General features: G+C 44.7%; 2 protein-coding genes across 5 annotated transcripts in view; one reads left to right on the forward strand and one right to left on the reverse strand.

Moving 5' to 3' along the window:
* Nucleotides 1–19,709, reverse strand: part of C7H2orf76 (chromosome 7 C2orf76 homolog) — an 86,404-nt gene extending 66,695 nt beyond the window's left edge. The window contains exon 1 of one of the 4 annotated variants that reach the window (XM_033860270.1): nt 19,556–19,709. In XM_033860270.1, coding sequence (XP_033716161.1) covers nt 19,556–19,595 — 40 coding nt within the window. In that variant the 5' untranslated portion in view covers nt 19,596–19,709. Of the gene's footprint in view, nt 1–17,005; nt 17,033–19,503 lie in introns of those variants that run through there. The other 3 variants (XM_033860269.2, XM_073807794.1, XM_073807795.1) reach the window with 3 other exon arrangements.
* DBI (diazepam binding inhibitor, acyl-CoA binding protein) lies at nt 19,691–24,728 on the forward strand. The gene is made up of 4 exons (XM_004311175.4): nt 19,691–19,829; nt 20,858–20,975; nt 23,044–23,106; nt 24,439–24,728. The coding sequence occupies exons 1-4, from the start codon at nt 19,821–19,823 to the stop codon at nt 24,510–24,512; spliced, it is 264 nt and encodes an 87-aa protein (XP_004311223.1). The 5' UTR covers nt 19,691–19,820; the 3' UTR covers nt 24,513–24,728.
* The last annotated feature ends 854 nt before the right edge of the window (nt 24,729–25,582 follow it).

Below are 25,582 nucleotides of genomic sequence, written 5' to 3' on the forward strand. Positions count from 1 at the left end.
TTTCCAGTATTTGAAGAAAGCATGCTCTTGACCTTTTTGTCCGAGAATGGAAGACAATCCAAAATGTCCTTAAGAGTTAGAAGCTTTAAGTGTAGAAAAGCACTCAGCACTGGGGCAGTTAGCATGGAGACGATTTTACAACCACCAGGCAAAAGAGTGCACTGGCTGACTTTCCTTTCCACAACAGGCAGGAGAAGGGTGTACGCGACTTGAAAATTAACAGACTCCTAAGGTGAAACCTTTTGAAAAACTACAATATTTTGTAAAGTTATATCTACTCCCTAAATTTAAGTACTGTAAAATCAAAATTGTCATATATGAAGTTTCCTTTAAACCTTGTCTTACCCATATGAAAAAGGTACAACTTTCAAAAAACTAACGTTCTAACCACATACAAAAATATATATGTGTATTACTCACACTAAGTGCTTAATTTTCCTCTAGATTTAGGAACTAATATTACAGGGCAAAGAGTCTATTTGCCTTCCTTTTGAAACAAATCAATAAAAAGAAGAAATACAGTTTATTGTTCTTTTACATGAGGAAACTAAACTGGCATAGATGATCAGGTATAAAAGTAGGAAAAAGAAGAGTTCTGCTAAGATTCATCATTACTCAATATGTAAATGATTCTGACAATGATGTTGGAGTAAATAAACATATGTACTACTAAATATCATCCAAATATGTCATTTTACCCCTTAAAAAGTTGTTTAAGGGAGAGGGAAGAAACCTCCAGAGAGGGAGAGGAAAAAACCCTACATTCTCTTTATTACTCTTCTTAAAAATACTGACCACCTAGCACACTGCTAAGTAGGTGAATGAGAAATGTTTTAAAGAGAGATACAACCTTGGCAAATCAGTAACTAAAGTTCATAAGAATGACAAATTATAATCAAGTCACATTTAAGACTATGCCTAAAATGTTAATTCCATTTATCTATTCTGGCCTACTTCAAAAGCATAATTTTTTTTAAACTTTTAAACGGAAAACAAAATTTTATTCTAAAAATAGATCTTGGTAACAATGAAATACCAAAAGCTTGTCATTATAATAAAAAGAAAAAAGTTAACAGAAATTTGCTTTAAAAATTTTCAGAAGCATAATTTTTGAGAAATGAAACTACACATTTATAGAGTAGGACCACGTGAGGATCAAATAAACATTTGAAAACCTCTTGGTCTTTTTCTTCCAAATGTTTAGTTGTATAATTCATATCAAAACCCTACTATAGGGACTTCCCTGGTGGCGCAGTGGTTAAGCATCTGCCTGCCAATGCAGGGGACACGGGTTCGAGCCCTGGTCCAGGAGGATCCCACATGCCGCGGAGCAACAAAGCCCGTGCACCACAACTACTGAGCCCGCGCTCTAGAGCCCGCGAACCACAACTACTGAGCCCACACGCCACAACTACAGAAGCCCGCGTGCCTAGAGCCCATGCTTTGTAACGAAAGAAGCCACCGCAATGAGAAGCCCGTGCACTGCAATGAAGAGTAGCCCCTGCTCGCCGCAACTAGAGAAAGCCTGTGTGCAGCAACGAAGACCCAACGCAGCCAAATAAATACATATTTTTTAATTATTAAAAAACCCTATTATATTAGAAAACTCAATTTATTCATCTTTCACTGACGTGAAACTTTTGAGAAAGAGATTTTCAATGTACTAACTTATGAAAGATGTAAAGTCTTTGACCTCAGCCATTTTTAAGATAGTTTAAAAAGATAAAGTCTCACACCTTAGGTGCTTAAGATAACATAGGAGGTGCAAAACAAATATTAGTTAAATCAGACGACCACACAAATACTTCTCCATGCTATAACTGCTTTACTGCAAGATGACATTAGCAGCTGGCCTTTCCTGAGGAAGAGTCAGTCAATCAATTCTAGTAAATAAACCCTTGCTGTTCACCCTGAGTACACCACCCACTGACAAATCAACACCTACAATTCCACAGACCTGCCTCTGTGACCTTCAATTTGGGGAGAATACACAAAATCATAATCTGTTTTCTCTGCTCACAGCAGGTAAGACTCTCAGAGAACTAACTATTCTGGGCAGTTGAATTTTCCAAAGGGTTTGAGACTTAACCATTTGGAAAGAATATTTCACGCACTTTCCTTCTTGTTTTAAACAAGGTACACTGAACGTAAATTCGATTTTTCTTGATACACAATCATCAGTGAGAATGTTAATCCTTGTACAGTGTGTGCGGGAGATGATTCTCCATGGCGCTCTCACGCTTCTGCACGTCTTGCGAGCAGAGGCGCTGGCTGCTCTAGCTCTCAGACATCTTTTCAAGGATGTGTGTATAGCAAACAACCCAGGAAGACAGAGATATTCTCTCCCTCCAGAATAGGGGGCAGGTTGGTTTGTTGTCCACTATAATAAAAATAACGTCTCTCTCTGGGCTAAGTTTGGGCAGGTTCGCTTGCAGTTCTTTTTTTTTTTTTTAAAGTGTTGCTACATTGTCTTTCCAACAGTACATTTATTTATTTACGGACTGCACCATGTGGCATGTGGGATCTTAGTTCCCCGAGCAGGGATCGAACCCGTGCCCCCTGCAATGGAAGCACGGAGTCTTAACCACTGGGCCACCAGGGGAGTCCCTGCTTGCAGTTCTTTATAAAATATTTGGATTAGCTAAACTCAGGGTTCTACAGCTGTGGACTCACGGGGCAAGAGGAAATGACACAAACAGGGAGCTCATGCTATTGGCTGTGCTGTAATGCAGTCCCTTGTCTCAGACCCAGGAGTTCCATGTAAACTGTGACAGGCTGATCTGTCAGCTTCTGAGTAGGATAAAATCCCAAGACTCTTCACAGTTCTTGACAGTGTGTGACAAGGATGGGATGCTGGCAGAAACATGGCTTTCTGGAACAGAAAAGACAAAGGTCCCACAGGTTTAGGGCGTATAAGAAGATTCCCTGGGATCCAGAAGCAAATGTTCTTGTCCAAGTGGTGGGTGTGGGGTTGTAAGGGTTAATTAACCTTTAGAGGATGAGCAGCAAAAGGGAGGATTGAAACAAACTGCCCAACGGCCCTTTGGTTGTTGATCACTCTCCTTGGGGTGGGAGGGGAAGGGATGCAACCATGGCAATGAGGCGCAAGCCCTGTGGCCCCAGATGAGAGGCAATGAGGCTGTAGCTGTTAAGTAGAGTCCCCAGAGCTGAAACAAATTATGTCATCAATGGGGGTCTAGAGCTTTTGGGTAACTGAAAAATTCATTAAGTTGAGCCATGAATAGCCACCGGGTCATATGAAACTAAACATACGTGTGCCTTGCTAACTGGCACAGAGTTCCTCTCCCCCTCTGTAACCCTGATCCCTCCTCTTGCCCCCTACCCTGACATCTGCTTTAAGGAGGGGCATTAGGGGTAGCCTGAGGTCTCTCTGTCCCCAAGAGAGACTGAAGGCCTTATGCACCCAAGCATACTGAGGAACTTCAGGGAAAGGAGGGACTCAAATGTTTATGGCTCTGTGGATACAGGCACCCACGGCTGTCCTACCTGGCCCTGTGCAGGAGGAGGTACTCAGATTCAGCTAGTGGGATATGGACACGATTCACAGCAGGGAAAGGAAACTAACATGAGGGAGTAGATGGGATGCTTCAGGCCAATTCAAAGTACTGTTGTTGTTTCTACATCTGATTGTACAAATGATGCATATATATATATATCCTTATACTTCCCTGTCTACAGTGCCAAAGGAGATTCTCCCCCATCAGGAAGAGCTATAGGTAGAGAAATGCTAGTGGGAGAAGCTTCCCTGCCGTTTGTCATCAGTGCGTGGGTTGGGACATCATACAATTGCCCTATCCACTGATGTTCAAGGTTTTCAACATATAAAAAATGTCCTGTTGGTTGGCAAGTCAGAGACCTCAGTCTCAATGGTCTTGTGCTGTTATCACACCTCCACCAGCTAAATCCAGGGCTCTACTCAACAAGTAAAGTTTCTTGGGATTATGTGGATGGATTCATAATGCTCAATCCCTTTGGCCATCAAGGAACAACAGCTGTCTCCTCAGCCTCCTACCACCAAGAAAGAACCCTAGCACCTCGATGGTCTCTTTGGGTACTGGAGACCGTGTGTGCCTGGGATGGCTCTGTGATGTGTCAGTGTGGCCAGGCGGAGCTACAGTCCCCAGAATGCCCTTTCTGGTATGCTTCTGGTTACTCTGAGCCACAAGGGATATTTCCTCCTGAATGTTAGAGGAAGAAGCATATTTTGTATGTACTTTGTAGCATACACATTTTGTAGATGTAATTAAAGTCCATAATCAGCTTACCTTAAATTAATCAAAAGGGAGATTCTCCTGGGCGGGCCTGACTTAATCTGTTAGAAGCCCTTTAGGAGGACTTAGGCATCCCTGAGCTCAGAGACTCTAAATCACACTGGGGTCTGCACTTGCTCTCCCTTCCCCGGGGTCCTTCCTCCTGAGCGCTGCTTGAGACCATGAGCCTCAGCTGGTGTCTGTAGGGTCCAGTCTGCTCCTCATGGGCCCTTCCTGACTACCGGCCTCTGAACGTCTAACCTACTTAGCCAGTCCCCACCATGGAGTAAGCCAGTTCCTCGTGTGATATGTGTGTGGTATGTGTGTGTGTGTTCTGTATTTTGTCTTCTACTGGTTCTGCTGCTTCTCCAGTTGAACCCTGATTGATAAAGTCCTCACTTGGACCCTCTACTTGGTCTTTTAACCTACAAGGCAGTATCCTGAGTGGAGCCCAAACCAATCAGCTGCATTGAAAGTGGTCTAGCAAGCTGCGGTACATCTCTACCTTTGGGCCCTACAACCCGACAACCCCTTTGAGGTACCAGTCACTGTGGCTGATGATTTTGCGAACTGGAGCCTCTAGCAAAGGGAAGTCAGCCTCCACCCAGAGGCCCCTTTGGGTCTTGGGCTCCTCACCCCCCTGACACAGCTTGTGATTCTTCAGCCTAATATTCCCATTCGGGAGTGAGTCACCTCCAGCTCAATGACTAATAAGATGGGAAGAACCAAACAGGTTCCCTTATCAAATGGAAATGATATGTTTAACAACTTAGCAAGCTGAGCCCTATGTGCATATCAGTCTGATTTGGAAAAGTGGCAGCTTTCCCTTAGGGGAAAACTTTCTTCTTCACTCCACCACTTGAACCAAAGTTACTGACTCAACAGGACCCTCTGTTCACAGCAAGGTTCCCCTAAATGCCTGGGCCTAGTTCACAGATGGTTTGGCTAAGCTGAAACCCAGCAGTGTCCACTGGCCTACTGTGAACGTTCAGCCGAGCTCCAGCTGTGAAAAACCAAAACCAGACATGTTCACTCTGCTCAGTGGCAGAACTGAAGGCTGTTCCCATAGCTCTGGCTAATATTCCCATAGGTGAATCTTAGGTTTTACTTACTCTTGAGCTGTTGCCAAAGGCCCAGCTATTTGATCTACCTCTTAGAAAACCACAGAGTGGCAGATCAAAGACACTTCTCTAAAGGGCTGTGAATCGTGGAAACAATCCTCAGAAGAGTAGAAGAAAATTTCTTTCTTCCCAACACAGTAGACCTCCCAAACCTCCCTAACATCCACAGCTACTTGGGACTGTTAAGCACTGAAACCGCCGCCTAAGAAATCAACTAAAAAAGAATTCTCACTCTACCTCCCTCATCTCCTCCTGGAACACACCCTAGAATGGCAGTTGGTTCACTGAACACAGCTACCCCCAGAAAGGGATCATCCTCTCTCTGCTGTTTCCTGGGAAATGATCAGGACAAAGAGGAAGAGAGTGGAGGGGCAGTTATAGAGACCAGTGTGAAATCCTGGGATTCCACCCAGACCGTTCCTGTGCATAATGCTTCTTTCTTTCCCCTTCAGGTACCCCCAGCCAGCCTGACTGGTACATCTTCCATGTGGCAAGGTGGCCAAAAGGGGGCTTAGGGGATTTGAACATAACTCTGGTTCAGCTTCCTGGGTTCTCTTGTTGGACTAACAATGACGTAGATCACACCGGTGGAGTACGCTTCAGGCCAGAGTGGGGGACCTAATGGGTCCCCGTAAGTTTTATAAAAACTCCCTTCAGGGAATAGGAGTTGATTAGAAAAAAGGTGAAGTTATAGCTTCTGGAATGGGACACACACATTTCTGTGGAGGTGGAGGGAGGGAAGTAACCTCACCACCTGGGGAGAGAACAACTGTGCCCCAGGAGATAGGGGTGGGAAGGATCATTCGTTAACTATCTTTTATCTTTCAGAATTGCCCCAGAGCAGTTCTCATGAAGCAGAATACCCTGACAAGGTTCCCCCAAACTGGTATAAGCACCTTAAATTTAACTGACTCCTGAATTTGCCACCCCTGACAGATGGCTCTGACCACAACGATAACCATCACCAACAAATGTATCAGAACATCTGTCCCAGCTCCTGTACCTCTCCTACAAAACACCTATCAAGGGCTTCCCTGGTGGCGCAGTGGTTGAGGGTCCGCCTGCCGATGCAGGGGATGCGGGTTCGTGCCCCGGTCCGGGAAGATCCCACATGCCGCGGAGCGGCTGGGCCCGTGAGCCATGACCGCTGAGCCTGCGCGTCCGGAGCCTGTGCTCCGCAACGGGAGAGGCCACAACAGTGAGAGGCCCGCGTAACACCCCTCAATTAAAATGGCACAAGGTCAGATCCACTGAATATGTCTCTGTCCTTATCTTCATATCACTTTGACGTCAGTGAAGGAAGATCACACTCAACTTCTCAGAAGCACTCAACACGGCTGAAGAACTTGCTCATCCTTCTCTGCCTCTGTGACACCACTTTCTCCAGCTGTCTCTTACTGCACTGCTCCTTTTCTATATCTCTTCCAGGCTCCTCTCCTCTTTAAGAACCTGAAATGTTAGTGCTCCTCTGACAACTCTCTCAAACACATTTCCAGCCCTGAGGTCGAAACTGGGTTGGCTACTTAACTTCTCTACTTAGATATCACCAGGCATTTAACATTTAACATACCCCAAGCTGAACTTGGCAGTTTAAATCTCACACCTACCCCCAACCCTGATTTCCCCATCTCAGTCGATTATACAATCATTCACTGAGTTACTCAAGCCATCAGCAAAGGATTCCTCCTTTCCCAACTCTCTAGCTAACCCATCAGCAAACCTTCTCAGCTCTTTCCCCAAAACATACCTTGAATTTCCCCATTTCTCTCCATCTCCCTTACTGCTACACTAGTCCAAGCCTCCACTGTCTTTGTCTCTATTGGAAAAACAGAAAAGCTTCCCAATTGGTCTTTCCACCACCAGTGTGGTCCCCTCAATCCATGTGGCATATAGCAGCAGGAGTGATCTTCTAAATATGTAAATCTGAGTATGTCTCCCCTGCTTAAAATTCTTCAAAGGCTCCCCAGAACCCCTAAAGTAAAGAAGTGAACTCATCATCATGGCCAGCAAGTCCCTGCATGATTTGGCCCCAGACCCCATCTCCCCCGGGCCACCACACAACAGTGACACTGGCCCCTCTTTCACTTCTTCCAACACATCGAGCTATTTCTGGTCTTTACACAGGTTGTTCCCTAGCTTGAAACATGCTTGCTTTACTGGATCTTCCCTGTCCTTCTGTTCTCAATGTAAATGTCACCTCATCAGAAGGACCTTTCCTGACTGACTCAACCCCACTTAGTCCTCCTTTGCTCTCAGCTTTCCCCGCACTGTGACACAATAATGCATGAGGCAAAAAGGGCTGTGTTTTTAGTACCAATTTGCTTATTTCTGATTTTTAGATGAATGCTGTTGTGGGTTGTACTGTGTCCCCCCTAAAAAAACATGTTGAAGTCCTAACTCCCACCCAGGACCTCAGAATGTGACCTTATTTGTAAATACAGTTGTTGAAGACGTAACTCATTAAGGTGAGATCATACTGGAGTAGGCTGGGCCTCATATCCAATATGACCAGTGTCCTTATAAAAGAAGAGGGCCTTGTGAAGACAGAAACACAGGAAAACACCATGCGAAGATGGTGGACTGAAGTGATGCACCTACAAGCCAAGGAATGCCTGGGGCTACCAGAAGCTAAGAGAGAGGCATGGAACAGATTCACCCTCACAGCCCTCAGAAGGAATCAACCCTGCTCACTGATTTTGGACTTCTAGCCTCCAGAACTGTGGGACAATAAATATCCGTTGTTTTAAGCCACCCACTTTGTGATACTTTGTTATAGCAACCCCAAGAGACTAATACAAATGCCAAATTGCAAAGACATATATAGAAGGGAAAGGTGTTCTTACAGAGGGAGGTGGTGGGTAAAGGGGCAAAAGTGACTGTTTTAACATTATGTTTGCTTAAACTAAAACTTTCATTTTCAAAAGTAACCTCATTATTAAAACATGAACTAGAGTTACAGTGAAGCCTCACTACCACTGCATTATTGTGATTTGCAGGAAAAATATATATTTGGTCTTCATCCACAGTTCCTGGCTCACAGCTCCCAAAACTCTTGGAATTTCCTGAACGATGGGATGATATTTGGTCTCTTGTCCTCAGTTCCTGAAAACACTTCAGGGAAGGTGACTTTTGGGATCCCACCCAAAGGCGGGGGCTGGTTGTCAGGAGAACCAACTTTCGGTCCCACTCCCTGCCGGAAGTTGAGTCAATCACCACTGGCCAGTGATTTAGTCAATCATGACTACGTAACAAAGTCTCCATAAAAAACCCAAAAGGACAGCTTTTTGGACCTTTTCAGACAGCTTCCACATTGGGAAACCAGAACACTTCCACATGCCCCCATGCTTGGCCCCATCCACCATGAGGACAGAAGCCCCTTTGTTCAGGACCTTGACCTTCGTATCTCATCTGGCTGTTGATTTATATCCTTTTATAATAAGTCAGTAATCTAGTGAGTAAACAGGTTTCCCTGAGTTCTGGGAGCCCTTCTAACAAACTAAGTGAACCCCAAGAGGGAGTCGTGGGAACCTCTGATTTACGGCCAGTTAATCAGAAGTATAGGTTACAACCTGGACTTGCAATTGGCATCCTGAATTGGAGGAATCATCAGAACCTCCAATCTGTAGCTGGTCAAAAGCACAGGTAACAACTTGTGACTGGTCTCTGAAGTGGAGGGAGGTCTTGTGGGACTGAGCCCTTTGTCTATGGAATCCGATTCTACCTCTGGACAGACAGTGTCAGAAATGAGTTGAACTTTTGTATACCTGCTAGCATCCAAGAACTGATTGTTGATGTGGGGAAGTCTCCACACACACACATTGGAACTGGGTCCAGGAACCCAACTCAAACAGGCCAAAAAAAAAAAAAAAAAAAAAAAAAAAAACTGTCTGTTATTACACCAATCCATATTAAATGGTACTGCAAACAGTTCCTGAAAAATTATAATGGAGTCAATGAAGAAAAGCCACAGACTCCTCAGTCTCAACTCTACGACCTTATAATGAGGATAGGAGCAAGTTCTTTAACCTCTAATTTTGTTATGAATTTGCTTCAAGGTTTCTGCTTTAATAAACAGCATTAATGATGATAATAATAGCTACTCAGCATGTGTCAAACATTGTGTTAAATGCTTTAGAAACATCATTAATAATCCTCAATTACCTATCAGCAAAGCAGGTCCAAGTGTCCCCATTTTACAGATGAGGAAACAAAGGATGTGTGAGTCAAGAACAATGATGCTAACTCAGTAGCAGAGCCAAGACCAGAACATAACGTCTTGTGACTTCCATCAAGAGCTACCTATTATATCACACAAATAATGTATTTGGCAGACTCTAATACAGAACAACCAGTTTCACTGGAGCAACGTTCCCATTACTTTCACACTTAATCAGAAAGTACTGTTAAGATAAATTCAAAACTTACTTTTTGTATCACTCATCCCAGGAAGGATGCTTTTTAAAATAAACTGTTTCTAAGGTAATATTTTAAAATGTACATTATACAAGCACTAGCTAAAGTTGAATTTGGCCTTACTGAAACTCACTTTTAATGGCAAACCAATAAGTATCTGACCAGTTGGCTTTGTTTTTTTTTTCATTTAAGTATAGTCGCTATACAATATTATATAAGTTACCACTGTACATTTTTTAAAGGTTCTACTCCATTTATAGTTATTATAAAATATTGGCTATATTCCCCTACCACTTGGCTTCTTCACAAGAAAAATATCCTGCTATTGAATTTGGTAAGTTTCAAGCTTAACCACATGTAACAGCTTTCACATAGCCAAAACAGAACTAATGCTCTCCTGAAAAGAATGGAGAACAATGAGTCTGTATTCACCTTTAATAGCCAGAACTTAAGTTACAAATTCAGAATCTAGTGTAATTCACAGAGAAAATAATACTAATGATTTTTAAGCGGTACTGTTCTCTGCTTCTGGGAAGATGGAGTAGATGTACTTTTCCTTATGCTTCCTGCTAAAGTACAACTAAAAATCCTGGACATTATCTATAAAACAAACATAAGAGGATCAAAAAAGTGGAGGGAGGGTGGCAGACTGGCCAGGGACCTGTAGACCTGAGGAACAACATGGTGGAGTGGTCCCTGGGTTTTCATACGTCTCAGACACAGAGCTGAAGAAGTCAGCAACCCAGAAACACGAACAGGTGCAGGGAAAAAAAAAAAAAAAAAAAGCTTGAACAAAGCCTGCTCTCTCTAGCCAAAGGACCAGGAAAGGGACAGCCTAGCCAAGACAGAAAACTTTTAGACAAATGAGCCCTCAAATCCAGCCAAAAATCACATAAAAAACTGCAGCCCCACTGCCATGAGCAAAGGCAGAGCTAGAGCCTAGACGTCTACCCTTCCCAGGCTTTAATGAGGAGCCCCAGCCCCTGCCAGGGTCACATCAGAGAAGGCTGACTGGGAGCTGGACAATAATGAGCTTGACTCCCTGCATCTCAGAGTCAGTGGAGACCACCTGCAGAGCTCAGACTTCCACCTCCACAGTAATAAAAGGCCTTCCCCTTCCACACTGGGGCGCTGTGGAGAGTTTAGCTAAGCTACTCCACAGTATTGCTACCTCGGCATCCATTTTGCTGGCTGTGTGGCCCATAGGGACCTTAAACTGAAACTTGCCCCCTCATGCAAGCATGTGCCCTAGATAGCAGCCCTCAGAGTCACAAGCAAATACGAGCTCCTGATATGACTTCTCCAACAGCCCCTGTGATCACCAGTTTCCCCTGCCTCCCAGGGCCTGCCCCTTACACACCCCTTAGATAAAACCCCCATGGAGCTTACTAGAACCCTGTACTTCCCATCTGAATTGACCAATCTGGCCTTAGCCTGGGAACCCCAAAGCATTCCACCCATAGACCCTAATAAAGCCATGTGCTCCAGGCCCTGTTGCTCTCTCTCTCTCTCTGCACCCAGTCTTGACCTCGCCATCTGGCCCCTCGAGGAGTGCCATGTACTCCCTCCAGGACCTGTGAGTCATAAACTTCTCTATTTCAATTTCTCTATGGTCCTCTGCTGGCCACAGCTCACCATCCAGCAATCTGTGCTCCACTTAACAAATGTTAATTTAACAAAGCAGGTAGTGTCAAAGGGGGCCCTGTGGAGAGTCAGGAAGCTCTCACCTCAAGAACCCAGAAAAAGCAAAGCAAAACAAACCAAAGTAGGCAGAAGGAAAGAAATAATAAAGAACAGAAATCAATAAAGTTGAAAATAGAAAAATGGTAAAGAGAAAGTCAATGAAAAAAGAGCTAGTTCTTTAGAAAGATCAAAAAAATTGACAAATCCTGTGCAAGACTGGCAAAAAAAGAGAGAAGATGTAAATGACCAATATCAGAAACAAAACAGAGAATATCATCAAAGGGTCTGCATACACCACGAGGGTAATAAGGGAATACTACGAACAAACCTACATATGCGCATTTCACAACTTAGATAAAATGGGTCAATTCCCTGAAAAACACAAACTACTACTGCTAATCCAATATGAAATAGATAATCTGAGTGGGAACTATTAAGGAAACTGAATTCAGAATTTTGAAACTCCCACAAGAAAAATCACCAGGCCCAGTAGGTTTCACTGGAGAATTCTACAATACACTTAAAGAATTAACATCAATTCTACACAGTCACTTCTAGAAAACAGAAGAGGAGGGAACATTTCCTAATTCATTTTATGAAGCTAATAGTTACAGGATAACACACCAGACAAAGACATTATAAAAAAGAAAACCACAGACCAATATCCCTTATGAATACAGACATAAACATCCTTAAAATATTAGCAAATAGAATTCAACAATATACACAAAGAATTATACACCACGACCAAGTGGGGTTTCTTCCAGGGAAGCAAGTCTAGTTCAATATTCAAAAAGCAAGCAATGTAATCTACCACATTAACAAACTAAAGAAAAAAAAATCACAAAATCATACCAATTGATGCAGAAAAAGTATCTGACAAATTTCAACATTCATTCATAATGAGAATTCTCAGAAAGAGAGGAGAACTTCCTCAACTTGATAAAGGGCACCTACAAAATAACCTACAGCTAACATTACACTTAATGGTAAAAGACTGAATGCCTTCCCCCGAAGATCAGGAACAAGGCAAGGATATCCACTCTCATCACTCTTATTCAACATAGGGCTGGAAGTTCTAGTCAGTGCAATAAGGCAAGAAAAGGAAATAAAAGGCACATACGTCAGAAATTAAACTGTCCCTATCTGCAAATGAATCTACATAGAAAATGCCAAGGAACAGGAATCTAACAAACACAAAACAAACAAATAAAAAACCACTTCTAGAATAAGTGAATTCAGCAAAGTCACAGGATACAAGATAAACAATTGTACAAATACAAAAAAACAATCGTATTTCTATATACTAGTAATGAACACATGGACACAATTAAAAGTATAATACCATTTGCAATCACTCAAAAACAATTAAATGTTCAGGTATAAATCTACCAAAACATGCACAGGACTTACACTGAAAACTACAAACTGCTGATGAAAGAAACAAAGATCAAAATAAATGGAGAAACATGCTGTGTTCATAGACATGGTAAAAATATCAATTCTCTCCAAATTGATATGCAAGTTTAACACAATTTCTGTTCAAAATCACAGCAAGATTTTTTCTTTTGTAGACACGGACAAGATTATTCTAAAATTCATATGGATTGGGAAAATAACTAGAATAGCTAAAACAATTTTGAAAAAGAATAAAGTAGGAAGAATTGCTTTACCCAATTTCAAGACTTATTATACAGCTACAATAATCAGAACTGTGTGGTACTGGTGGAGGAATAGATACATAGATCAACAGAAGACAGAACCCAGAAAAGACCACATAAATATGCCCAATAGATTACTGACAAATGTGCAAAATCAGTTCAATAGAGGAAAGATATCTTTTCAACAAATGGTGCTGCAGCAATTAGACATCCAAGGGGGCAGGGGAGGGGGGGGAGAACCTCAACCTAAATCTTACACCTTATACAAAAATTAACTAAACCTCATTATGTTAATTTTAAAATGCAAAACTATAAAACTTTTACAAAAAATAGGAGAAAATCTTCAGGATCTAGGGCTAGGCAAAGATTTATTAGACTTGACACCAAAAGTGTAATCCACAAAAGAAAATATTGGAAGAACTGGATTTCAACTTATGCTCTGTGAAAGACTGTTAAGAGGATGAAAAAACAAAATAAAAACTGGAAGAAAACATTTGCAAACCACATATCCAACAAAGGAACAGTATCTGGACTATATTAAGAACTCCCAAAATTCAACATTAAAAAAAATCCAATTTAAACACGTGCAAAAGACACAGAGAAATTTCACAGAAGAGATATACAGATTGCACAAATAAACACATGAAAATATGTTCAACATCGTTAGTCATTAGGGAATGCAAATCTAAACCATAATGAGATACCACTACACACCTATCAGAATGCCTAAAATAAAAAAGTGATAACACCAAATGCTGGCAAAGATATGGAGAAACTGGATCTCTCATTCACTGCTGGTAGGAATGTATAAGGTAGGAATGTATAAGGGTGTAGCCACAACAGCGGTTTCTTACAAAACCAAACATGGAATGGCCATATGGCCCAGATTTGCACTCCTGGGCATTTATCCCAGAAAAATGAAAACATGTTCACAGAAAACCCTGTACATGAGTACAGATTCTGTACTAGCAGCAGCTTTGTCCTTCAACAGGTGAATGGTTAAACAAACTGGTTCATCCATATGATGGAATACACTCAGCAATAAGAAAGAACTACTGGTACACACAACAATCTGGATGAACCACCGGAGAGTTGTGCTGAGTAAAAAAGCCAATCCCAAAAGATTACAAACTACGTGATTTCACTTATAGAGCATTCTTGAAATGACAAATTATAGCAATAGAGAGAACACATTCCTGGCTGCCAGGAGCAGGGGAGGGGGAGGGGCAGGAGGGAAGCAGCTGTGGCTATCACAGGGCAACATAAGGATGATGATGGAAATGTTCTGTATCCTCAACATATCAATGTCAATGTACTGTTTGTGGCATGTACTACAGTTGTACAAGCCATTACCACTGGGATAAATGGGTAAAGCGTACAAAGGATCTTTGTGTTATTTAACAATAAGAGCACATAGGGACTTCCCTGGCGGTCCAGTGCTTCCACTGAAGAGGGCACAGGTTCGATCCCTGGTCGAGGAACTAAGATCCCTCATGCTGGGGGAGCTGGGGAGCACATAAGTCTACAATTATCTCAAAATAAAAATAAGTTTTTTTTTTAATGGCATTATCTCAAAACAAAGTTTTTTAAAATGGCATTATCTCCAAAAGAATTATCAGCCAAATCATTTGTCATCAGATTTTAATATTTCTAATTTTTTTTGTTGACAGGCAATAAAAGAGCTCACTAGAAAAATCATCTCTAACAACCTAGTTCCAAAGCATTTACCAAGTGCTTGTCATGTGAAACTAGGAGCTAGGTTAATAGGCAAAGATGAGGAAGACAATGTAGATTTAGAAGAGAGTTTATACTTCTAATGAAGCTGAACAAGAACTACAGTACTGAGCGCAAGATAACTTCATAAAACACTTCATTATTCCTGCCCATAGTCATAAGTATTTCTAAACAGAATACTTGACCACTGCACGACCAACTTACATATAAGTAACTCTAAAGTCTTCCCTTCCTTCCTTCCTTACTCCCGGCCAGTGTAGGACACTTTCCGCCAGGAACCCTGACCCCCATCCAAGCCCTGGTCTCCATGTCTCAACTAAGCCCAAACCAACCCCGACCCCGAGCCATGCTGGCTGGGCAAAATCAGGAGAGGGGAAAGGTGAGAACCACACACACACCCATTCTCCTCTCACCCAACTTGCTGCAACTTCTCTGAATACGAACACCCAAAGGAAGAAAAGAATGGCAAAGGGGAAGGGCTGGTTGAGACCTCCAGCTGCCAGGCCTCCCCTCACCAGTTACATCATCAGAAAAGGAAAAGACACATAAGAGGAGAAAAGGAATAAAAAAAAAGAAGAAGAAGAAAGAAAGGAAAGAAAAGCTATGGTACGTTTTTACGCCATCCCCTCAGCTGTCACCTCCCCACCCTTCACAAAACAAAGGTGCCCAACTCTGCCCAGCTCTCTCCACTCCTGTCCCAGAAGCATTTCGCAAGTGCCTCTGAACCCAAGTCCCCCTAAAACCGAGTTCCCTTACCAAGTTCATGATTAATATCTTTACCCAAAATTTTATTCCCTTTCTTGTCCCCTCAGACCCCAAACCTGTGCTAACTGAGCACTAATCAACCAGAGTCAGATGACTACAATTGCTGTTGTCGATAACATCTTTAGCGTACTAAAATTGCTATTACAGACATCATCATTAACGTACAAACTCAGGTTGGTTCTCCAGGGCAAGATGAGCTAACAGATCCCCAAGCCATGGACCACCTGGCCAGAGAATGGTAAACCAGAGACATCTTGACTCCCAAAACTAGAAACTACAATTAAGAAATGTCACAAAACAATGATTAATCCCAGCCTCTTTGTTCTTCCCCTTTTAAAACCCCCCCTAACTCAAAGATCAAGTTGGAGTGGCTAGGAGGCTTCTCCCACTCCCTTGCTTGGTGCCCTGCTGTACCGTAAACGCTGTGCATTCCTTCACCACAAGCCCATGTTAGTAGACTGGCTTTGCCGCCCATCGGGCGAGCAGACCCCAGTTGGGTTCAATAACACCTCCTTCCCTTTAAAACACACTGTTCTCCTCCCAGCTTTGGTGGAGCCATGCCTCAGGAGTCACATTCCAAGAAACTGGAAAACAAATACTAAATGAATATAATCCATCATTTGTGAATACTCTAACCCTTGCCTTCTACTGAAGCTTTACTGTAAAGCTTTTTATTGATTTTCACATTTTAATGGTTAGGTTACTCTTAGAAATTAGAGGTTTAGTTTATACCAAGAAATATTAAACTATTATCCACACCTACCAGGCAAGAACTGCTTTCACCTGTTAATATAACTTGCCCGTCTGGCTTTCCACTGAGACCCAGCAAGTGAAGCCTGTGAGTAGTCAAAACTGGCAACCCAAGGATGTGAGGGCAAGCTGCAATAATGATAATGGCCTCTCCACTAACTAGGACGGTCGATCAGGCTAACGAGCTGGCTCATCAGGTTCCCATCTTCCCTTAACATATCAGGTGTTCTGTTTCCAAGGCCGGGGGTGTAACAAAGCGACTACACGGCCCTTGCACAAGAGTTCATCTACTTTAACCCACAGTTTCACATTCAGTTCTAATAAACTTAGTTTCTAAGTTCATGGCTAATCAGAAGGAATATGTTTCATAGAGAAAAAAGCACTCTGTTCATTCACCCAAAATTTAAGTGCCTAACAAGTGCCAGGCACTTGGAGACGGAGCGTTGATTTATACACAGTGATCCCTGTCTTCCCTGGCTTACGTAGGCAAGGGGGCTCAGACAGTAGAAGAGTAAACTAAAATAAATATAAATGTAAAGAAAATAATTACAAAAAATAATTACAAACTGTGATTGTTGCTAAAAGGATATAAACAGAGCCAACGAACTTGTCTTTTCACGGGATATGAAGAGCAATTTCCTTTCCAGTACTGTCAAAACATAGAATTAAAAAATTCATACAATTTATTAACCCCAAATACACTCTAAAATTTACTTTTAAAAATTAAATCCCAGCTGCTGACTTGTTACCCTCTATGCTAAAAGCTGAATGGCATTTCAAATCCCTAGACTAGAGATGGTAATGCAGGGCATAAGGCAGTATTTCCACAGATGGAGGTTACAAAAAATAGGTCACTGAGAAGTGAGGGAAGGAAGCAGTAAGACAAAAAGCATGCCTTCAGCTATTTCAAAACTTGGCCTAGGCTGGGCCCTCTAACAAGGAAAAACACTCTTCTCCTCCTTGTCAAGATCACATAGCACCCTGCTCCCTGGGATCCACAATCCCTACTAGTTCCATACTTTAGTTGCTTTAAGCAACTTTTATAGACTAACCTGGGCACAAAACCACCATGTGCAAGGTTGGTTTTTAAGGAAAGTGGAGTATCTTCCAAAAAAAGGAACCAACAAATCAACCCCACTTAAACTGGAGACTGCCAAGTTAATTTAAAACACTAGCCGTGCTCTCTGCAATGTTTAGCTCCATTCAGAACTCAATCACACCAGCCAACCTTGGAGGAATATAAACAAAATTACATTATGAGAGGTACCTAACCTTTTCAGATGTGCCAAACACAATAACCTCGTGTTAAAACCTACTGACTGGGGCTTCCCTGGTGGCACAGTGGTTGAGAGTCCGCCTGCCGATGCAGGGGACACGGGTTCGTGCCCCGGTCCGGGAAGATCCCACATGACGCGGAGCGGCTGGGCCCATGAGCCATGGCCGCTAAGCCTGCGCGTCTGGAGCCTGTGCTCCGCAATGGGAGAGGCCACAGCAGTGAGAGGCCCGCATACCGCAAAAAAAAAAAAAAAAAAAAAAAAAAAAAACCTACTGACTGGAAGATATATTTGACTGCAAATCTGACCCACACAGGGAATAATCTGAATTTCCATCAAGAAGGCTGTAAGCACCAGATGATGGAGCAAAAGTGAATCCAAGCTCCATCTGAGCCTAGGAGTGAAGACAGTTCTGAACTGTCATTTTGGAAGACACTCACATCTCTTACAATTCAAATGTAATTTCCCCAAAGTTAATTCCAAAATTTTTGTTAGTTTGGCTTTGCTTTCTCAAACAAGATTATTCATTGACTTGAAGACTAGATGTGTTCCCTGCTATTGCATCTCCACTTCTTCCCTTTTCACAAAGCCTGACCTCTATTAAGTTAGGAACTTATATCTGAAAGCTTCTACCTAGACTTTCTTTAGTCTAAACACCTCAGCTATAAATTAATGGCACGGGGGAGAGGGGGGCTGGGGGCGTGGATCTGTACTCCACTCATCTCGTTACAAATTAGGAATTGGAGAGGAATGGTCTCTTTTTTGAAAGCTCTCCAGAGAATTATTTTCCATCAATTCCCTCCTTGCACCCAGCTCCTTTGTAACCGCTGCCACAAAATTCTCCCTTTGGGTCTCTTAGGCATCACCCTCAAACTCTCCCATCCACCTGTGCTGTTCCGTTCTCCCATGGAGAACATCGGCCTCTGTAACAACCTTGCAAAGCTGCCCCCCTCAGTCTCCTCATTCTCTGCTCAGAAGCCTCTAACTTCCCATTTCACTCATAATAAAAGTCAAAGTTCTGCATCATGTAGCCAGCCTGCCACCTCCTTAACTCTCCAGCCTCATCTCCTAACTTTCCCTCACTCCCTGCTCACACATTTACACTAACTTTCTGCCTGGAATGCTCCCTCCTCTCCTTGAGGGGCTCTCTCAAATGTTACCTTCCCTTAACCCTCCACCCGCCCCCCCCCCCATGTAAAACTGCAAACTTCCAACTCCCTATCCCCCTAGCAAACTATTTAACTGATGTTATTCACTACTAGCCCCAATGTAAGTTCCAGGAATGCAAGGATTTATCTGTTTTATTCACTGCTGTATTCCCAAGGTCTAGAACTGCGCAAGATACCCGACCATTCAGTACGCATTCATGAATGAAGGAGTCATTTACTTAACAGATATCTGCTGAGCACCTAGTCCGGGCCAAGTTTGTTAAGTCCAGACAAATAAAACACTGTCCCTGACTTTGACGCACCAGATGGATTACTGCACACAAACAAAACAGGACTGCAAACTACGGCCACCAGCAAGCCACAGAACGTGCCAAAAATTCAAAGGAAGAGGTCTCGGTTTTGCCCTTCGGGAACACAGTCCAGCTTCCCACCCTCGCGAGATTCTCCAGGGACCATCGCCAGAGGGCCTCTTCTGGTCCCCTGAGCGGGGTGGGACCCTCGCCCTCCCCAAGCCCGAGAGGTTACTTGTCCAACGGTGCAACTTCCGGCCGGACACAAGATTTAATAAAACAAATTTTAAAACCTCCGCCCTTCAGCTTCCACCCCCCCTCTCCTCTGCCTCGCAGGTCACCCCCTTCAGTGGCCCGCAACCGAATCCTCACCCCGACCTGGCCGCCCTCACAATGGAAAGCGCCCTACTTCCGCAGTCCCCACCTGCTCCCGGCGTCCCCTGCGTCTCCTCCCTGGTGCGCATGCGCGAGCAAACCCTCCTGCGTTGCGGAGAGGCAGGCCGTGAGCGAGGCTGGGCACGCCCCCAGCGTACAGCTGGCTCCTGATTGGCTGCCTCTTGCTCTCCTGAGCGCTGTTGGGGAGGCCTGCGGCTGCGCCTCTGAAGGCGCTGGCAGTTGACTCTTGTGCGACTGCTTACTGCTCCTCGCCGTCTTCGCGGGCTTCCTGGAATCGTTGCAACGCCGCCGGCATGTCTCAGGTATAACGTGTGCCCAGCCTAGCTGCGAAGGTGCCACGGGGCGGGAGGCTGGCGCGGGGATCATCCCGCAGACACAACCCTGCAAGGTCTTTAACTTCCGGCTCTGCTGTTCTTCCTGGACCCATGCCCAGCGCACTCTTTGGACAGAGAGCCCTGTAAGCGGAACTTTCCGTGTTTGGACTCACAACACCGCTTCTTAGCCCGCAACTGCTGGCAAGGTGCCCATGGGGAGGACTTCGCAGTGAAGCAGGAATTGGGGTTGGAGGCGAGGGTCCTAGGAAGACAGATAGGATGTAGTGGGTTACATGGATCGAAAGAGTAAGGGGACCGTGTGCCCCATTCGGAAGGACACGGCAGGAGTAGGGGCGCCATACAGAGTGGAGAAGCAAGGAGGCTGTGGTTGAGAGCTTGGAGGTCAGGGAAAGTAGGGGCTGAGTGTCCGGCGTGAGGAGGGGTGACCTAGAGGTCTTTCCCTCCTTCGACTGTAGACGCTTTTCTGGGACCTAGCAGTGTGGGGCGACCTTTGGCTCCTCTACCCTCCCTCCAGTCAGGCACTGGGTCAGAGGTCGGCGCTGGATGCCCTCTCTCAGGGGGAGGGGGCCAGCGGGCTCTGGCCGCTGACACCGCTGCGCTCATGCCCTGTTCCTTTCTCAGCTATTTCAGTCACGCAGTGCCAGCCCTATCCGCAAGTCAGGGCTGTCCTGGGACCCTGTTCTGGCCAGGGAGTTGGCCACGCTGCCTTTTCTGTGAAGTGTATGCCCACTGCAGGCAGTCGTAGGCTGTCTCCTTCACCTCTGTTTCCAGTACCTGATACCTAGTATAGTGAGAGAGCCCAATGCATAGTTGTTCATCAAATGAGTGAACCGATGTGCTTCCCCTCCTGGTTTTGCTGAATCTTTCTAGCCGTGCTGTTGAGTTGAGGAAAGACTGCTTTTCCTCACCTGCACTGCAAGAGGAGTGCTGCCTTTCCAGCCCCCCCATCCCCACTACTGTGCTCTATTCAGGCCTCTTCTCTCCCTCGACTTTAGGCTGAGTTTGAGAAAGCTGCTGAGGAAGTTAAGCACCTCAAGACCAAGCCAGCAGACGATGAGATGCTGTTCATCTACAGCCACTACAAACAAGCAACTATGGGTGACATAAATATAGGTATGCTGAGGTTCATCAAATGAGTGAGGGCCGAGACTCATCAAAGCAGGCTCAGCAGCCTTGGTTGGTGCTGGAACTCTTAATCCCTGGGTGGGAACCTCACTCTCAAAACCACCCACAGCCCTACTGCCCTACTCTTAAGGCAGTTCATGGGATTCCTGAGGTTTAAGCTGGGAGAGGTTCCCCAGAGATCATGTTCCTGGATGGTGTTCACAGACCCTGCACTGTTCTTGGTTTCTTGGTGGCTCATATAGCAGTATTCAAATCCTAGTTTGGGAAGAACTTTACTCATTCCAGCATTTTCCATCTATTTGGGAGGAAGCAAAGATCCCAGCTTGGGAGAAATTTGCTCCAAGCTCTCAGATCAGTAGTAGTTCTGTTGAACCCTACTGCTTCCACCCCAGATGGGCAGGATCAAAGTCAGAGCACTCAGCAGCTAGGCCAAGCCTGATGGCGGGAGCAGAGAAGCAGCTGGCTTCCTGCGGCAGGTCGGAAGCGTTTTTGCTGATAGCAGTTCCAGATGACCATTTGGCCCCTGTCAAAAAATCTTGGTATGGATTTTGAGGCCTTGGTTTGGACAACCATATTCTGCAATCCTGTCTTTTCTGCCTTGGACAGTTTTCATTCTGCCCATAAGTTCCTGAAACTCAGGAGTATATGGCAACAGCACGATGCAGTCTATGAAAGGATTCAGAGGTGGTGGCCATAGTAGCGTAGAAGGAGGTCACCCCGCCCCTGTTCAGGAGGGCAAGTGTAGCCCCCAGTTCCACTGCAGTTGGGGTAGAAGGTGGAGCTGGTGGGCTGGCTGCTAAGGATCCTGGGCAGTGCCAGATCAAAGATTACAGGGCGGGCTTAGTTCAGAAAGGTCTTGTGGTGAAGGTGAGTTTTACCCTGGGTTTATAAACTCTGCATCTTCCTAGGGAGGCAGGAGAGATGAAATGGGGGTCACCAGAATGGCTGAGAAGCTTTTCTGACAAACACAGTTTTCACAGAGACTGGCCTCTGCCCTGCTTTCACATAAGTATAGGTAGACTGGCTTGGGAATCTTATCACTTCCTGATTAGCTCCCTCTAGGGCTGCACTGTCCAATACGGTAGCCACTAGCCACATGCAGCTATCTAAATTTAAATGGCAAATACTTAAATAAAATCAACAGGCCAGTCCCCAGTCACACAAGCCACATTCCAGGTGCTCAGCTGCCATAAGTGGCAGGTGGCCCCTGAGTTGGACAGTGCAAATGTACAACCTTTCCATCATCACGAAAGGGCTGTTAGGATGTGCAGTTCTAGGATTCTGTTGATGATCCTGCAGGCGCAGTCTCGCTCAGGTATCCCTGGGAATGCTTCCTGGCAAGCACTTGGGGGGAGACTTGATGTTTCTCAGACACAGTGGTCCAGGCTATGGGCACTGCGATCGTTCCCCTTGGCTTTCTTCTCAGTGTGGCAGTGAACGAGGTCAGCAGGGAAGTAGTAAGTGTGTTTTCCAAGTGCAACTGATAACAGGTCTATATGTGTAAACCCATGGTATAACTTAAAGGAATCTTGCCCTCATGAACAGAATTCCCACAAAACAACAAGAAATAGACTAACAATTTGGTAGCAGAATGGGGCAAGGATATGAACAGACAGTTCACAGAAAAGGACACCCAGAAAACTGATAATAATGTGGGAGAGAAATTGGGTGGGAAAAGTGGGAGGAAACTTCATAGTATTCCCCTTGTGGTGTTTGAATTTTAAACCAGATGAATGGATTATAGTACTTGTTTAAAAAAAAAAGAAAAAAAAATTAAAGTACGGTTTTTAAAAGAAATTTTGGAGTTATTTAACTTACAAGACAAGGACTCTCTAGTAATGAGAACAGTTTTCCTCCTACTTTCTCTAATTTTAAATTTGGATTTCTGTACATGTGGGTTTCTGAAGGCAGAACCCGCCGTACTAGACCCATTTAACTCCATAGCAGAGCCTAGAAGGAATAGTGTAATAAAATATAGCTTTCATGGCAAGAAGATTGATAAAGTTCCTTATTAGAACTTGCAGCAGGTCTCATGTCTTTCCCTCTCTTGTTTAAGAACGGCCTGGAATGTTGGACCTCAAAGGCAAGGCCAAGTGGGATGCCTGGAATGAGCTGAAAGGTAATTGTTCTAATATGTTTCCCTCATTTGGGAAGCCTAGTAATGAAATACTCTTCATTAAGGAGTATAAGGGGTGAGGAGAGAGAACACAGTGGATGAGGCACATGCTGGGGAACCAGTTTGACCGGGGCCAGAATGGAAAAAAAACTGGGCCGCCTACTTATTCTTCTAATACCATTTATGCCTTTTCCAAAAACACCATCTCTGAGTCATGGTATCATCTGGAGAGAGGAGGGGCTGGGGACCAGGCCACTAACAGACTGGGAGGTGATAAGAGTTGGCTTGGCCTTTATATGTATTTAGAATAAGGGGTGGTTTCCTGTCCAAACCTCCCTCTCCCCCACAAGGCCAGGCAGTGACCCTCTAGCCCAAGCAGCCCTCCCCGGTTCCCTTCCAGCCAGAAAGGCACCTAAAAAAAAGGAATGAACTAATGCGTGGCAAGCTGCTGGCACATCGTAGCCTTGGTGAATGGAGCTATTATGCGCTAAGCAACAGCAGGCAAGAAGTATCCCAGCTCTGACTTAATCACGTGCCACCTGCAGCCGTAAGACCCAAAAGTTGGCACTAAAGTGCCTGCCAGCTTTTGTGCCCTCGCTAGCTTGTTTCTGAATAAGCCCTCTGTCTTCCTGCAAATGAGAAACACTTGAATTCAAAAGGGGCCAGAATACAAAAAATACACTCCTAGGATTTGCAAGTAACTGGAAGAGGAATGCCCGTCTGACTGTCCATTCTCATTGGGCATTTCCATACCATTCCCAGGCCCCATGTACTTGCCCTTGCTCCAGAACACACTCTGATTCTCAGTGAATATCTCTCCTTCACCGTAGAATCCAGGACTCTGGGCATCACTGTCTCTGAGGGGTATCGCCAGTGTCCCCTATATTCCCCTCCGAGAGCCAGCTGCTGTGCTCAGAGTCCTCAGAACTTTTCTCATAGCTTCTCTCTGGGGAGTAGAGGGTGCCTGGCTTTGTTTTTTCCCTGGCAGCTTAACAGCTCTGGGAGATAAGAGCCCGATAGAGAAATAGGTGATAGGTCAAAGCCAACTGTGAAAGTCAGCAGGACCAATAGTCACTGCAGCTCCCCATGTTAGGCTTGACATGACAGTAGGGGGACTCACATCGGCTCAGTGCTTTATGGAGCATTGCCTGTGGATCAGGCTTCTCGAGGACTTGAAGTCAAATCCTGGCCAGGTCTGCGAGGTGTAGGTAGGAGCACCACCACCCCCTTCACAGGTGAGAAATTGAGCCTCAGAACGTTAAACCAGGGTTCTAAAGTCTGCTACCTTTCTACCATGCTGCCTCTGTGACAAATAATCTTGTTGATGCCTTACAGGGACTTCCAGGGAAGATGCCATGAAAGCTTATGTCGACAAAGTAGAAGAACTAAAGAAAAAATATGGAATATAAGGGACTGGGTTTGGCTGCCAGCCACACATTTCACCTAAACTGATCTAATACCTTGTTTTTCTAATACTGTGGATGAAGTTAGTAAGTAACTAGTTAACCCAGTTGCTCAAAATAGCCCAGGATATGACACTAACAGAATAGGCGCTGAAATGGTTACTGATCCTTGCTGAGCAGTTTTTATCAATAGATCAATTAAAAGTATGTTTGTTACTTTAAGTCTTTGATAACCTGGGTTCTTGAAATAATGTACTCTGTTGCGATCGCTCTTCCTCACTTTTTCTAACAGTTTCATCTGGAAGTGTTTGAGCTTACCCTTCTCACCCTCCTCTGTGCTCTGCTGGAGGGTGGGCAGGCACTCCCACCTGTTGAGACCTGGCATGTGCTCACCTCTTGTGTGGAGGAAAAGGATTATAGAAGTGGCCTTTCCCACCTCCTTCCCGCAACTCCAGCCACACTGGTCAGGCGGGCTGAGATGTCAGTTTGCAGCTACTGCCAACCCTCTGTCAGGAACATTGCTGGCCGCAAGCTCTGAGGAAGGCAGGGTTGATGAGTGTCTGAGGCCTGTCTGAGGTCCAACCAGTCCATGGTTGCAGAGCAAACAAGCAAGGGTGGAAGCCCCAGTCAGGGTGCAGTGTGCATCTGCAGGGAGCATTCCCAGAGTCCGTGTGGAAGCTTGGCCACAGGCAGCTGGGCAGGCAAAAAACAAGTGGGGAAAGCGAGGGCTTAGCAGGGAGGAGGGCAGTCAGGACCTAGGAAGGGCAAGGGGTTAAGGTTGCAGAGAAGAAAGGCTGGAGCTTGACTTTGGAGGATGCAGCCGGTTGCATAGTAAAAAGGAAGAAAAGGAGACAGCTGTGAGACCCTCCCTGCCCCATGTTCCCTGTCAGTCACTTCCACAGTCCTACAGGGGAAGCACTCCTATTTCCATTTTGCGGGTGAGGTTGCTAAGGCCAAAAGGAATTCAGGAGAGGCTCTCTGAGGCCAGGAAGCTTAGTTCTCCCTTCCCGAGCCTGTACCCTGGTGTTAGACATAGTTCAGCCTTGCTCGACAGTGAGACCTGAGCATTACAGTGA

Source organism: Tursiops truncatus, chromosome 7 (genome assembly GCF_011762595.2).
Source record: "Tursiops truncatus isolate mTurTru1 chromosome 7, mTurTru1.mat.Y, whole genome shotgun sequence".
Classification (NCBI taxonomy): domain Eukaryota; kingdom Metazoa; phylum Chordata; class Mammalia; order Artiodactyla; family Delphinidae; genus Tursiops; species Tursiops truncatus.